The 13,892-nt window shown below is 42.1% G+C and overlaps 1 protein-coding gene across 7 annotated transcripts in view; it reads left to right on the top strand.

Annotated features, from left to right (window-relative positions):
- Positions 1 to 13,892, top strand: part of rapgef6 (Rap guanine nucleotide exchange factor (GEF) 6) — a 161,347-nt gene that overhangs the window by 112,633 nt on the left and 34,822 nt on the right. For all 7 annotated transcript variants that reach the window (XM_037747738.1, XM_037747743.1, XM_037747737.1 and 4 more), the window contains 8 exons: positions 2,048 to 2,228; positions 3,913 to 4,049; positions 6,205 to 6,363; positions 7,320 to 7,472; positions 9,783 to 9,947; positions 11,467 to 11,574; positions 11,698 to 11,901; positions 13,709 to 13,817. In XM_037747738.1, coding sequence (XP_037603666.1) covers positions 2,048 to 2,228; positions 3,913 to 4,049; positions 6,205 to 6,363; positions 7,320 to 7,472; positions 9,783 to 9,947; positions 11,467 to 11,574; positions 11,698 to 11,901; positions 13,709 to 13,817 — 1,216 coding nt within the window. The remainder of the gene's footprint in view (positions 1 to 2,047; positions 2,229 to 3,912; positions 4,050 to 6,204; positions 6,364 to 7,319; positions 7,473 to 9,782; positions 9,948 to 11,466; positions 11,575 to 11,697; positions 11,902 to 13,708; positions 13,818 to 13,892) is intronic.

Here is a 13,892-nt window from a genome sequence, read left to right on the forward strand (position 1 = left end):
TTCTTTCTTGTTGGAAACTTTAAAAAGTACAGCTGCACTTTTAGCCTTTGTCTTGTTCTGCACAGTGTTGGCCTGATGAATCCATGAGACAAATTTCCTTAATAAATCAGAGGAGAAGCAAAAGAAAAATATATGAATATAGTAGAATAAATATTTATTGTCATTATGCAAAGAACAATGAAAATCCGTTTGGCAGTTCTTCAGCTGTCTGCAACGAAAATACAAGTAAATAAGTAAAAACAATAAATAACAGAAGCAGAATATATATCAAAACAATATAGAGAGACCGGTGAAATGTTAGATAAGCAGCAGCATATGTGGTGGTATAGCTGCAATATGTGCAATATGATGGTAGAGTGTGTAGTGCGTGGTGAGTTTCTTTTTCAGTCTTTGGCAGTGGAGGTTGAACAGAGGTTACAGCTCTTGGATCAAATATATTTTTACACTGCAGGACAACTTGTAGGACAAGCTTTTGTTGAGAAGTTTGACTTGAGCGTCTTTTATGCAGGTTAATAATAAATATTGAGCATTTCTCTCCAGGCAGAAGAGATGTTCATCTTTGTCTACAAAGTCCAATTCGTTAAGTCAATACGGGTCTCAAGTCATTTATTATTGGTGTCAAAGAAAAGAAAATCAGGATTCCCGTTTTATTTTGTACAGGAAGTATTTTTTTCTTGTCTGTTAAGTCAAATTAAATGAACCTGGTGCAGAGCGGGACAGAGCTGAGTAGCTGGTGCGTTTTAACTGTCCTCTAAATAGCTTGTCCGATCTAATTTATGAAAACAAGAGTGAACCTGAGAGTGAAATCGGGACGGACTGTTGGCTTAATCCCCTCGCCTCCAGAGAAACCTATAAAACCCGTTGGCCAGGTACCAAATCTCCCAAGAACCCAAGAGCTCGATTGCATTGTTGGTGAGGGAGTTCATCCTGCAAGTGTGTAGGGCAGGAAGTTAACTTTTTCCCACCAGCTTCATTCCACTCTTCTAATAAAACAACTACTGAGATGTAGGTATATTGGTGTAGATAATGTCGCTGGATTTGCTTTTTATTCCGCAACAACACCTCAAGGAGGTTTATGGACATTGTTTCACACAAAAAACACAAAAATAAACTGAAATAAAATTTAATAAGTGGACAGCAACGCTTGTTGCCCAGTAATAAGCATATTTAATACAATAGAAAACAATAAATAATTAAAGAAATGTACAAATAAGAATGAGAACATGTGAATATCTCTTCTTTGAAATTTGAAATAGCACAAGAATTGTTGACATCTTGATTCTGTACGCTTGGCAAAACAAAAAAAAAGATATTTTTCATTCACCAAATCAGTCATACTATTCCTTAAGATCCATATCAGTACCACCTATGGTTCCGTAAACAACAGTCATTGGTTGTTACTCATTAAAAATGTTAAATAGTAGAGGAGTAAGTTAATTATCTGCCTGCTCTATTATAGAAAAGAGGTCAAATTAGGCTCAATTTTGTCAGACGATTCATTTTTAGGCCTACCTGCAGGATCCAGCAGATGGCCTGCAGTTCTGCCACCACCACTAGGGAGCTCCTCTTTGCACCTCTTGGTTGATGGTTCAATCCCCATACGACCTGAAAGCCCCGATGCCCCTTTAGAGCCAAACTCTGCCAGCCATCTGTCCGCCCCGCGCTGGGGAAATATGGTTGAATATGAATTATTGCTGCTGGATTTAAATATTTGGCTGTTGGCCTCTGTTTTCTGGTTTGGGACTTGGTGTCAGGGTTTTAGCTCGGGGTCGCAGGTACAGCTGCTCATTCCAAGGTTGTTATTTATGTTTTGTGTGGCTGATATATCACTGAAAATCCTATTAAAATAAATGGGGAATGAAATATAGCTGTAAAGTTGGAGGGGTTATTTGACAGCTTAAGATTTTTACAAATTTATTCTTATTTCCAAAGCCTGGATACAGTTTGATTCCATAACTGATGTACTAGTTGTTGAAAATTAAAACTACTGGAAATATTTAATGAATGAAGTTTAATTTACTAAATCAATTCGCCGTCTGTGCTGCAGGCCACAGAGAGCGAGCTGGGGGACGTGGACCTGTCTGGACTCCCAGAGGCTGCGGTTGACAGCGAGGAAGAGGAGGAGGAAGATGAGGACCTGGAGAGAGCTTCAGACACTCTTCTGGGCCGAGACCTGGTCCGAGAGTGTCTGGAAAAAGACCCGGCCGACCGCAACGACGACGACATCGGTGAGTGTTTTTTTCCATCTGATATGTCTTTAGATTGACTAATAGTTATGTAATGAGGCGCTCACACACACGGTATGTTCCTGCACGTCAATTGATATACTTGAGGACCGTCTGCTACTATTTTTAGACTCCATGTCCTCGACACACTCCCAGACGCCATCTATCATTCAGTAAGCACAGAGGAAGATACACAAACGCCCCTCTCACAGAAAGACCCCTCGCAGTGGTCTATAAACACCAGTGCCCTTCCAGTGGGTATTTTTAAGCAGGCAATCAGAGAGACGACCTCATTAGCGGGACTCAGTGGGGTCCTGGAGGAGAAGGTGACCACATCAGAGAGCCGAGAGGAGTTGTAAAGGCATGGCGTGCTGTGTGCGTGCTGGGAGGTTGGCCTTCTCATGGCCTTCACCGCTCGCTGGTCACACTCGGCTCATTCAGAGGGAGATAGAGGAGTCGAGGGGAGGACGAGTCTAAGTTCAACCCTGGCTCACAGAGTATCTGAAAAATATTAATAGACAAATACATTTTTCTCGAGTTCAGTTTTGCAAATAACAAACATTCGATCCAATAACACACAGTGAAAAGTAAAAATGGAGGATGTCATTTCACAGACTTCCAACCATCTGGCACTTCAAACTGTTTAAAAACACTAGTACGGATTACTTGAGATACTGTGAGCAGGTTTTTTGGAGGAGCAGAGGAAAGAGAAGGGAAGAGACGAAGAGGAAATGAATGAGGCGATAACAGCGGGGGTAATAAAGGGAGCTACTCAGCCAGACTGCACAGTGTTCAGGTTGAAGTTAGGTCACGCTGTTCTCAGCCACCGTGCAGAGGAGGAGAGGAGGAGAGGAGGTAGACAGAAGACCTGTAGGGCAGGAACACACTGTGAAAGTTTCTCATTAGGCACTGATAGTATTCACACTGCTCCTGGCCAATAACAGTATCGTTATCATGATATACTGTGATCTGTTTGTGCATGTTATTATGATGTTTGATTTCAGAAAGGTTATTAGGATTTTGAGGAAAATAGATATATGTGGTGGTATATAAGATGAAAAATGTATGTCAAAGGTCAAGGGTCACTGTGACCTCACGTCCGTCCCATTCTCTTGATATCTCAGGAGTGCCATCAGCTGATTTCTTCAATTTTTGCACAAACATCCACTTAGATTACAGGATAAACTGATTAGATTTTGGTGGTCAGAGGTCACTGTGACCTCACAAAACACATTTTTTGCCTTTACTCAATAATTCATGCTAATTGTGACAATTTTAAAAAAACATCTAATATGATTAAATGATGAAATGACGACATTTTGGACAGACATGGATGTAAAACTGCAACTTGAGTGGCTGCCGGAAGCAAACAACCGCGAGGCAGCAATTCTATTTTCATTTTCTAAAATGTTTTCTCTTTGTCCTCTCTGTCCCGGTGATGTACGTGAGGGGGGTTTCTTGCAGTAAGGGACCATTTAAAAGTCCATAGTTTGTTTTAGAAATGCTGCTCTTAGTCAGTGGAAAAAAATCAATGAGTGTTTTACCCGCACACCTGAGAAGCATTGCTTTGGATCCACATCGATACATGCTCTTTACATGTTTCACAAGAGTTTATGGTTGTTTTTTCTGTTCTATTCATTTGCTTTCCTCTCTCTCTCTCTCCTTCATCCCTTTTTGTGCCAAATAGAGCAACTACTGGAGTTCATGCACCAGCTGCCTGCCTTTGCCAACATGACCATGTCTGTGCGGAGAGACTTGTGTAGCGTCATGGTGTTTGAGGTGGTGGAGCAGGCCGGCACGGTCATACTGCACGACAAACAGGAGGTATGAATGAACTAATAGAAGCACACACAGACATTTGTAAACAGAAGTGCATCACAGTTACTGTAAAAGGGCCCTGTAAGAGTTCATGTTGATGTTCCTGTTACCGGCCTTTTATTTGCTGCATGTCCCACTTAGATTAATCACTAACGGGGTTATTATAATATGCAAAATATGTTTTGTTTTTATCTCCTTAATGAACGCAATTACACTGAATTCCCTTAACAATTAAATTGGTGTTTGTCTTTATTTAGTCAGAATAGTAAGTGTTTGCTGATTCTTAATTAGATCATTAATATAATTACAGTTAAATTATCTTAAATTTGTCTTTCTTTGTCTTGCAAAACACTGACGTAACCTTTCAGGAAAGCACACAAGCGTGAAGGGAGTGGTAGTAGGCAAACATGGGTGAACATGCACAAGTTGGTAAAATGGAAAATAAAGAAAGGATGGAAGAAATGGCATGCAAAAACACACACAAGTACATGGAACCACACACACTGAGGTCTGAAAAAGCACATATAGGTGTTGACATGTTTTTACGTAGTATAAAGTAGACGCAATGACCAAGACATAGACTTCTGTACAATCAGATTTCTTTTAGCAACCAGAGGAGTCGCCCCCTGCTGGCTATTAGAAAGAATGCAAGTTTAAGGAACTTCAGCATTGGCTTCACTTTATAGACCCGAGGTAGCCCACTGCTACAGACGAACACATCCTCCCCGTTCCTTCCAGTCTATCCAAAGCTACGTCTTACACAGAAACTGGTACGTGCAAAGTCACTGCAGCAGAGTAAAAGGCCCCGTCAATCACTTGAGCTGCTACACAGCTAATTAATTAAGTTACATGCCTGAGAAACGGGAGCTCTGTCATGGCTGTTTGGTTACACGCGGCAGCATTAGAACCGACAGGGTGATAAATGGCAGTGAACTGCCAGCCGCCGAGCTCCAGGAGGAGGAGGAAGGCGATCCACGTCAGCAGGACCGAACCGCACACACACAGTTTATACATGAATAGACCCGTGCGCATCGTCTCCATACCGTCCGTGTCGTGTCAGTTGATGAACAGGTCTCCTCCACTCTGTACGTCTCTGTGGACTCGAAGTTGAAGGTCAAAGAGAAACACTTGGCTCCTCTTCACAAACAAACACAACTCTGCTAAGTGAGCGAGGGAGGGAAAGGAAAAATAAAGAGTCTAAAGTGGTCTAACAGAAGTAAAAAAGAGAGGTGAAGTGCTTCAGAGGACAGAAAAATGCAGGCAGAGGGCGAAACTAACTAAAGTTGAAGAATCAGAACTTGACAAATAATAGTTTATTACCCATCTTTGCAGGCTGCCAGAAATATTCTTGATATATGCAATGAGAAGTGTTTAGATTTAAACAAACTTTATGAAAATACCCTATTCAATATAAACTGTCTGTGGTTCATTACCTCACTTCACCTTACTTATTACCACTTCATCACTGCTGAGGAATAAAGAGAGTGAGCGGCTGACTGGAAGGAAGAGAAACAGAGAAGCTCCGAGAGAATCGGAGATTTTCAGGGTGAGAAACGGTGAGAGAATGAAAAGGCAACGAGGAGGAAATATCGGCTGCAGTTTTCGGAGGGAGCCCGGGGCTCGTTCGCCCGCCCTCCCTCCGTCCGCTCACACCCGGGATGAATGGCTTGTTACATTATGCCTGCCAGCATTTTCCCTTTCAAAAGCCACCACTAGAGACACACAATGCCTCTTCACCATCATACTCAACACCTCACACAACGCACATTATGCTCACATTATAATACATGTCAGTTAGTAATATAGAGACATTTTTAAGAGCCATTCTTGTGCAGCGGTACAGGCCTGTTGCTTGGATAGTGCTGCTTCTTCCAAATCCTTCAAACATTACAGAGATATCTAGTGTGCTCTTTGAAATGAAAAGAGAAAGTTAAGACAAGAATATGAAAATGAGGCAATGCAATGTTTTTTGCATACATAGTTGCTTGTGTGCTAACCCCAGCTGTATCTACTACCCTGTTACTACAGTACATAAAAGTATTTTCAACACTACAAGATATTAAGTACACGTGGACGTAGAGTATATTGATTTAGCCGTGGGAGACTTTGTGTGTTTGGTTGAGGGTTTTTGAAGATGTCGTCTCTGTGCGTCCGTCTGCAGCTGGACCTCTGGTATGTCATCCTGAACGGAGCCGTGGAGATCAGCCACCCAGAGGGACGAGTGGAGACTCTTTGCATGGGCAACAGTTTTGGCATCTCACCCTCTTTGGACAAACAGTACATGAACGGAGAAGTTCGCACCAAGGGGGACGACTGCCAGGTAAGGAGGACCGATTATGAAATGATTAAATAATTGTTGAGCTGCTCTCTGCAAGAAGTTCATGTTCACTTCTCAATGTGATTGTTAAGAAACAGTACATATTCACTATACAACAACAATGTTCATGCATGATGGGTACACGATTGTGTTGATTTTAGCCATGATTTCACCTTTTGACTACAGTGTAGAGGTTTGCAACCACAACTAAATAATGGCACATCTGAATTTAGAGATTTTTCAATTTTATCTTTCTGACATTTATTATAAAAGTTGACATTTGTCAAATTATGATAGCATCACTTTTGGTATTCCGTTTAAAATACAGAATCTTGGTTGTCAATTAAGGTCACAGGTCTATTGCACGTTGTCATGTAGTGGCCTATTTCTCAGACGTGTTTACAAATAGCCATGCAGGTATCTCACAGGTCTTGATATAGAGATGGGATGTGATGTTAATGAGTTCAAAGGTAAAAGAAGCCTAGCGTGTACTTGTGGTAACAGCCTCTCTGTCCACACTGCCCAGTTCCTCCATCATCATTTCCTGTCTTCAGATACACAGGAAGTTGCAGCGGTAGGTCTTAGCGAGACAAATGCAGAAACTGATGATTTAGTCAAGGGAAGCTCAGCGAGTGACAGTGAGGAGTCATGTTTTGGTGCTTTCTGTTCAGTGGGATTTAATGGGAAGTTAGTTTAGCTCCAGTGTCACACTGAAGTAAAGGATGCTACTGTGTGATGGCTAGTTGAGAGGGTTTTGGACCACCATAGGTATTTATATTGAGCCTTAATAATTGAGTTTAGTTAGAGTGAGAAAGTGTTGGACCTTCCTCCCTCCCATGTCTCTCTCTGCTCGCCATCATGCTTCTTCTCTGCTGTTGTTCGAGTACCCGACCGTGGTGCCGAGCAGCGTTCTGCTCTACTACAAGTTCATCCGCTTTCCCCATGTCGTCCTCGACCAGTTCGTCTGCGTCGCCCAGGAGGACTACTGGCGCATCCTCAACCATGTGGAGAAGAACACGCACAAGGTGGAGGAGGAGGGGGAGATCGTGATGGTGAAGGAGCACCGGGAGCTGGACCGCAGCGGCACCAGGAAGGGACACATCGTCATCAAGGTTAGTGATTTTTAACTGGAGTTCGACCAGAGTTCAAGAAAGCATTTTGCTGTCTGCTGAAAGCCTTCTAGTCCCAGAGGTTTCTGTGCTGAATGTAACCCCGACCTCTGACAAAGATCAATAAAGTTACACATCATTAATGTCTCTATAAAACACAAATTCATCTTGGATGTAAGAGTAGGGACGGCAGGATGTGCTTTGGGTTCAAACGTAAGGTCAAGTTAGACTGGTGTTTGACCTAGAGCTCAACGTCTGACTCGATAAACAGTATATACATTTAACCTTGTCCAAGAGCACATCCTAAACAACATGAGACAGGGACGGACACAATGAAGGTCGCCCGCAAGCTATTAAGTTTAATCTCACCCTAAACTTGAGTTTACATGTCAAACTTCTTTAGTCTCCATTTTTTCCTCGCAGATACAGATTCCCATACCTGAACTTGCGGTATCGGCCGATACTGATTACCAATCCGATACCAGCGTGATCAAAAAATATATATTATTATTATTATTATTTAACAGCTGTGACAAACTACCTGCCATCAGTTCTTCTTCACTGCTCTAAAACAGTAGTTGCCATGATACATCCAGGGCGACAGCACAGTGAAGGCTATTGTTTTGGAGCAGCGAAGAAGAATTGATTTCCATTTAAACAAGATTTTTTTCTGGGTTAATAAATTATGGTATCGGATCGGTGCAGAGGCTGGCGTACTCGCCAATACCCGATCCCAAATTTTGGGCAGAATCGCACGCATTTCCGATACTGGTATCGTTATCGGAACAACTCTAATATGAACAAACCCCTCTGTAAAATATAGATGGGAATGAAACTGGAACGTTTGGTTGATGTAAATGCTGCTCTAGTGGAGATTTCTGGCTCAGAGTCTGAGAAAAACCTCATATATTGTAAAATACATCACTACATTTTTTGCAAGACATATAGGGTACAACATGTTAATTGAAAGATATCACCATGAAACCTCCCCGGTTGATTACTGACATTAAGACAATTATTTTTTGTATTACAAGTTTTCTGAAATGTTATGTTTAAATATGCAAATTAGTTATTATCTAATGCTAACTGTTAGTGAATTTAGGAGAAATCTACAGACCCAAATAGATAAAATAATAAAATAAACATCTAAATGTGTATTTTGGTTGTTTTTCTTTCCACTAGTCTGAAAGAAGACACGTTATAGAGGCAAAATAGCCCAAAATCTCCAAATTGACCAGTGCATGAAAAACAATGTTTTGGCCTGGGGTGTCTCCCTTTAAAACAGGAAGTTATCACCCTTTTTTTGTTCATTATTCTGTACTAAATACGCTGAACTTCCCCGGATTGATTTGAGCACCACCTCATTACGAATCGAAAATGCCCTCCTGTACAGTATCTTGCAAAAAATGTCAATGCATCTGCTCGGTGTTCTTAGCTGATCGTTTAGAGGCAGCGTTAGCACTATTAGTGTTTGCCGGAGCATTTTCTTGTACGCTACATTGCAGCGCGCTCCAAGGCCTTTTGATCCATCCCCCCTCCCCGCCCCCCGAGCCTCCAGAGGCAGCCAGGTATTGATCAGATAATGGGCCTGAATGATTCTCTTGGCCACCGCTCCGAGGAAGGCTGTTGGCTCCAAAACATATCCAGTGGAGATGAGTCAATTCACAAGTGTTAGCATTTCCGCTTCTGTTTTTGGCTTGGCTCTGTTTTTTTTGTGTGTGTCGGACAAAAGTGGATGCCTTTCTAGTTTCTGTTCCCTGTAAGATGAATCATTTCCCCCCCAGAAGCCTCCGCTCTGATGACATTCACAAACTCTCTGAAACCACAAGAGGAGTGTTTACGGGTTTTGGACGTTGTAACTCTGTAATTAAAAGATCTGGACAAAGAGATCAATAAATGTTGTCCCAAATAATACAGATTTAGTTTCATACAAAGCCAGAAAGTGCTCGAGTGTGCTCTTGTAAAAGAGCTATTCTGCATGTGTGTGTGTGTGCCTTTGTTTTATTGACGGGTGACTGACCGCTCAGTTCAATAGCTGCATCTTTATAGTTTATGTCCTTGTCACTTTTATGATTTATGTCGACATAATTTATTCAAATTGGTGTGTATGCAGGCTCTTGTGCCTGCTGTGTGTGTGTGTACAGTATGAATGTGTGTGCTTTTGAGGTGTGTTAGTGTCTGTATAGATTATGTGTGCCCTTGTGTCCTTATAGCTGTCTTACACATGTATGTATGAGTATGCATAAGTGTGCGCCGTATATTTTCCTCCGTGTATCCTAACGTGTGTGTGTGTGTACATATTTTGCACCCTAGGGAACCCCGGAGCGTCTGATCATGCACCTGGTGGAGGAGCCGTCGGTGGTGGACCCCACCTACATCGAGGACTTCCTGTTGACCTACAGGACCTTCCTGTCAAACCCCATGGAGGTCGGCAAGAAGCTGCTGGAGTGGTTCCACGTGGACAGCCTCCGGGACACGGTGAGTCGGCTGGTTTTCGTAGTTTCGGGTACGTTTGCGAAGTATGCGGATGAATGTGCAAATGTGCGTCTGCACAGGTGAAGAGTAATAAAGCGAAAGTTTGAAAAGTTTGTGTTTGTGTATCAGAAGGATTTTTATATGTGTCTGTTGTTTTGAGTTTGTGTGCGTGTTGGGTTAAAGGTGGACATGATAGGTCAAGTGTGGGCTGGGATGGGAATGTTAAGGCGTCTCTGTGCAGTAAATGTTGCAGGGTAGTACTGTAGTAGAAGGTATGCATACCAAGTTAAAACTGTATGTATTCATCTATTCTGCACTACTTCATGAGGCTCTTATCAGCACTCTTAATGTTTTGTATTCGCGCATGTCGATGGGACTTGTTGTGCCGCTCACATGCCGATCGATGCCGGTTCAGCCAGCTCAGCTGTCCTTGAGCCCAGCAGCGATTTGTTCATGCCTGACACTCCCATTGTCCATAACTGCTTTAACCTAAGATTAGTCTTGTACTGTCAATAGTCTTTATGTTTGGGTGTCATTCAGGCTTATAATCTTCAGCTCCGTTAAACGGGATCTAATCCTGTCGAGAACGAGCGGGGAGAAAGTAAAAGAAAGAAAGAGGAGAAGAGATGGTGTGAGAAAGGAAAGAGAGACAGAGAGGAGAAAGTGGACGCTGATGGATTGATGCTCTGTGTTGATGTATTGGCTGCCGCTCTGACCTTTTTGCAAAGGTTAAAACAACGTTGCCACCGGTGTAACTTTGCGGAAATAATTGTTTCCGAATGCCCTTTCGCTTTAGGTTTTTCTTCTAATAATTTGAGGACAAAATGAAGAAGTCAACCAGTGGTTAAACATTTTCTCTGCAGTCATGCACATGGTCATTATCTAGCCTCCCTGCTGTTTCCCATGTTTTACAGTAGCTACTAAAGATTTTCTCTTTTTTTGGGGGGGGGGAATGAAGACAGATAGATCTAGAATTGGACTGAATAAAAACAAAAATTTGACCATTAGGGCTGCATTTTTGTAGCGTAACATTCGCTGCAGACGACATGCTTGACTGTCTGCAGAGAAGTCCCGCCCCCATTGCTGCACACAGCGCTGTTTGGGTCCCCAGCAATACACCCGCCAAGTGCGAAGTAGATCAGATGAGTGGTTCTCGAGATACACGAAGGACACACGGACCGAGAGTCCTCGCTTTATAGTTAGAATAGGTGAGAAATATTTAACCTGGGCAGTTTTTGACAGCATGGTAACATAGTGAGTAAGGATGACTGCACTTAAAGCGCTCATTGCCAATCATCTAGCCTGCTAAAGTGTCCCTGAGAAACTTCCAACCACCAAGGTCCTGCAAAGTAGTTAAATAGGACCTCTGACCCCACACCTACAGTCCAAGCGTTCTGCAAGAGCTCTTCACAAATTTCTTGTCAAAGCAGCTCATGCTCAAATAGCGCATGAAATGGAGAGTGAAAATAAGTCATGAGAGGAACTGTGCTCCACTAAATAAAGCTCTCATTGTGTCTCACAGGTAACGAGAATAGTGCTGCTGTGGGTCAACAACCACTTCAACGACTTTGAGGGCGACCCGGCCATGACGCACTTCCTGGAGGACTTTGAGAAACATCTAGAAACCTCAGTAAGATCAAACGTCCATCTAAACTTGTTAAACATGTAAAAAAACTACATCGCACAACTCAGGAGACTAAAGCTCATTTAAATGCAAGACTCCTCACGCTCATCATTTCTCCATCCTTGTCAGAAAATGAAGGGCCATTTGCGGCTGCTGAACATCGCGTGTGCAGCCAAGGCGAAGTGGCGGCAGATCACTCTGCAGAAGGCGTCCAGGGAGTCGCCGCTCTACTTCAGCGTGCAGGGCGGCAGCGAGAGAGGGTTCGGCATCTTCGTCGAGTCGGTGGAAGTAGGGAGCAAGGCTGCAGAGGCCGGACTCAAACGGGGAGATCAGGTGAGAGGACATTAAATAAGAATGACGCTGGAAGAAAGCATTTATACAGTACGTATAGGTTTCAACCTGAGAACAGAGGAGTGTTATTTAATGTGATTATAGGCCAGTGTGGTTCCCTGGATGTGAATTAACCCTTAACCATAAGGGCATCCAACCATTCCACGGTTGAATGTGGAATTTATACCATCAAAATGACATAATTAAGTGGAGACACTACCGGTGAATAAGGTAAACACAATTAACCAATAGATATCACCATGAAACTTCCCCAGTTGATTACTTACATTAAGACAATTATATTTTGTATTACAAGTTTTTTGATATTGTATGTTTGAATATGGAAATGAGGCTTTATCTAAAACTAACCTTCGGTGAATTTAGGAGAAATCTACAGATGCAAACAGACAAAGTAGTAAAATAAACATCTGAATGTGTATTTTGGATGTTTTGTTTCCACTAGTCTGAAAGAAGACATGTTCTGGAAACAAAATAGCCCAAAATCGCATGAAAAAATAATGTGTCTCTCTGGGGTGTCTCACTATAAATGTTTAATGTGACAGGATGAAATATGATATACAGGTAGAATTGACGTGAAACATAGAATATAGACACATTTTAACTAAATCATGGGACTAAACTTGACATCAACTAGTCAAACGTTGATGTCGACGGCAGAAGGGAAGGAGTGCAGATTCTTGTGGCCACTTGGGCTGTTAGGTTTTAGGTTGTATAGTCTCATGATCACCAGTCAGCAGTCTTATTTTTAACATCTGATGAGACAGTGTGGTTGAATTGAGGTTTTAATGAACACATACTAGCCCATAAATAACAAAATGAAAAAAAATGTTTCGACATCTTTACAAATCATGTATAATCAGACCTTATATCACTCCAAATTGAGCCTAGATCTTGACTTTGAGATGTCTCCAGCCCAAAAAACGTCATCATTGTGAAGTGGAAAGTGTTGGGAAGCTGTTTGGACAGTTTAAGGATATGAGGAGCTTTGATCAGGGATTTGAACAAGAACTTTAGAGAGGAGAGGAACTCCACATTTCAACCGTCTCTGCAGCACCTCATCAGTCATGTTGTTACGGTGGAGTGGCTAAATGGAAGCTACTCCTGATGTCTGGAGTTTACCAAACAATACTTGTGTCGAGAGACTGAGAAAAGATAGTCGGGTCTGATGAGACAAGTTGTCCCTCATCGCCCGGTTACAGTGAAGCACGGTGTTGACAGCATGCAATACTTTTCAGCTGCAGGTACTTGGAGACTGGTCAGTATTTAGGGAACAGAGAAAGGAACCAGATACAGTAAAGGAAGGTCTTTAACTGCAGTAAAAAGAGCATAGTGCACTCCATAAAGTCTGGTACAGCTTGAGAGAATCTGTATGAAACAATGGAAACATAATATCCGACTATCAAGTTTTGATCAGAGGCAACTTGTCTTCGAAAATCCATCTTGTCTGTCCTCAAAAAATGTTAATCTTTATATATTTTTTTATATTTAACTACTGCAAACTACAGACTCATCTCTTTCAAAGTTGACATGAAACAGCAGTGTTCAAATCCAGCCACCCAGCTGTCACACTGCACTGCACACTTCCCTTTTTGTGTCATCGTTCACGCTTTGTTTTTAGTAAACTGCTTACAGATATGCTGAGTCAAGTGAGTCGAGAATAATGTCGTGACAGGCAAAACAGAGTGCAACTAATGTGTTTTTAGACTTCAGTCAAGAATAAAAGTTAGTTGTTTTTGAGGGAAATTCAGTGGCTGGTTATAATTTCATCATTTCATCTGTCTTGTTTCAGATCATGGAGATCAACGGTCAGAACTTTGAGAACATCTCCTTCTCCAAAGCCGTCGACTTCCTGAGAAACAACACACACCTCTCTCTCACCGCCAAAACCAACATATTTGGTGAGCATTTGTACTAATGTATACGTATACTGTACAGGACAATCTAATCATGTGAGACGATGACCAATCCTCCTC

The sequence above is a fragment of the Sebastes umbrosus genome, chromosome 17 (genome assembly GCF_015220745.1).
Source record: "Sebastes umbrosus isolate fSebUmb1 chromosome 17, fSebUmb1.pri, whole genome shotgun sequence".
Lineage (NCBI taxonomy): Eukaryota > Metazoa > Chordata > Actinopteri > Perciformes > Sebastidae > Sebastes > Sebastes umbrosus.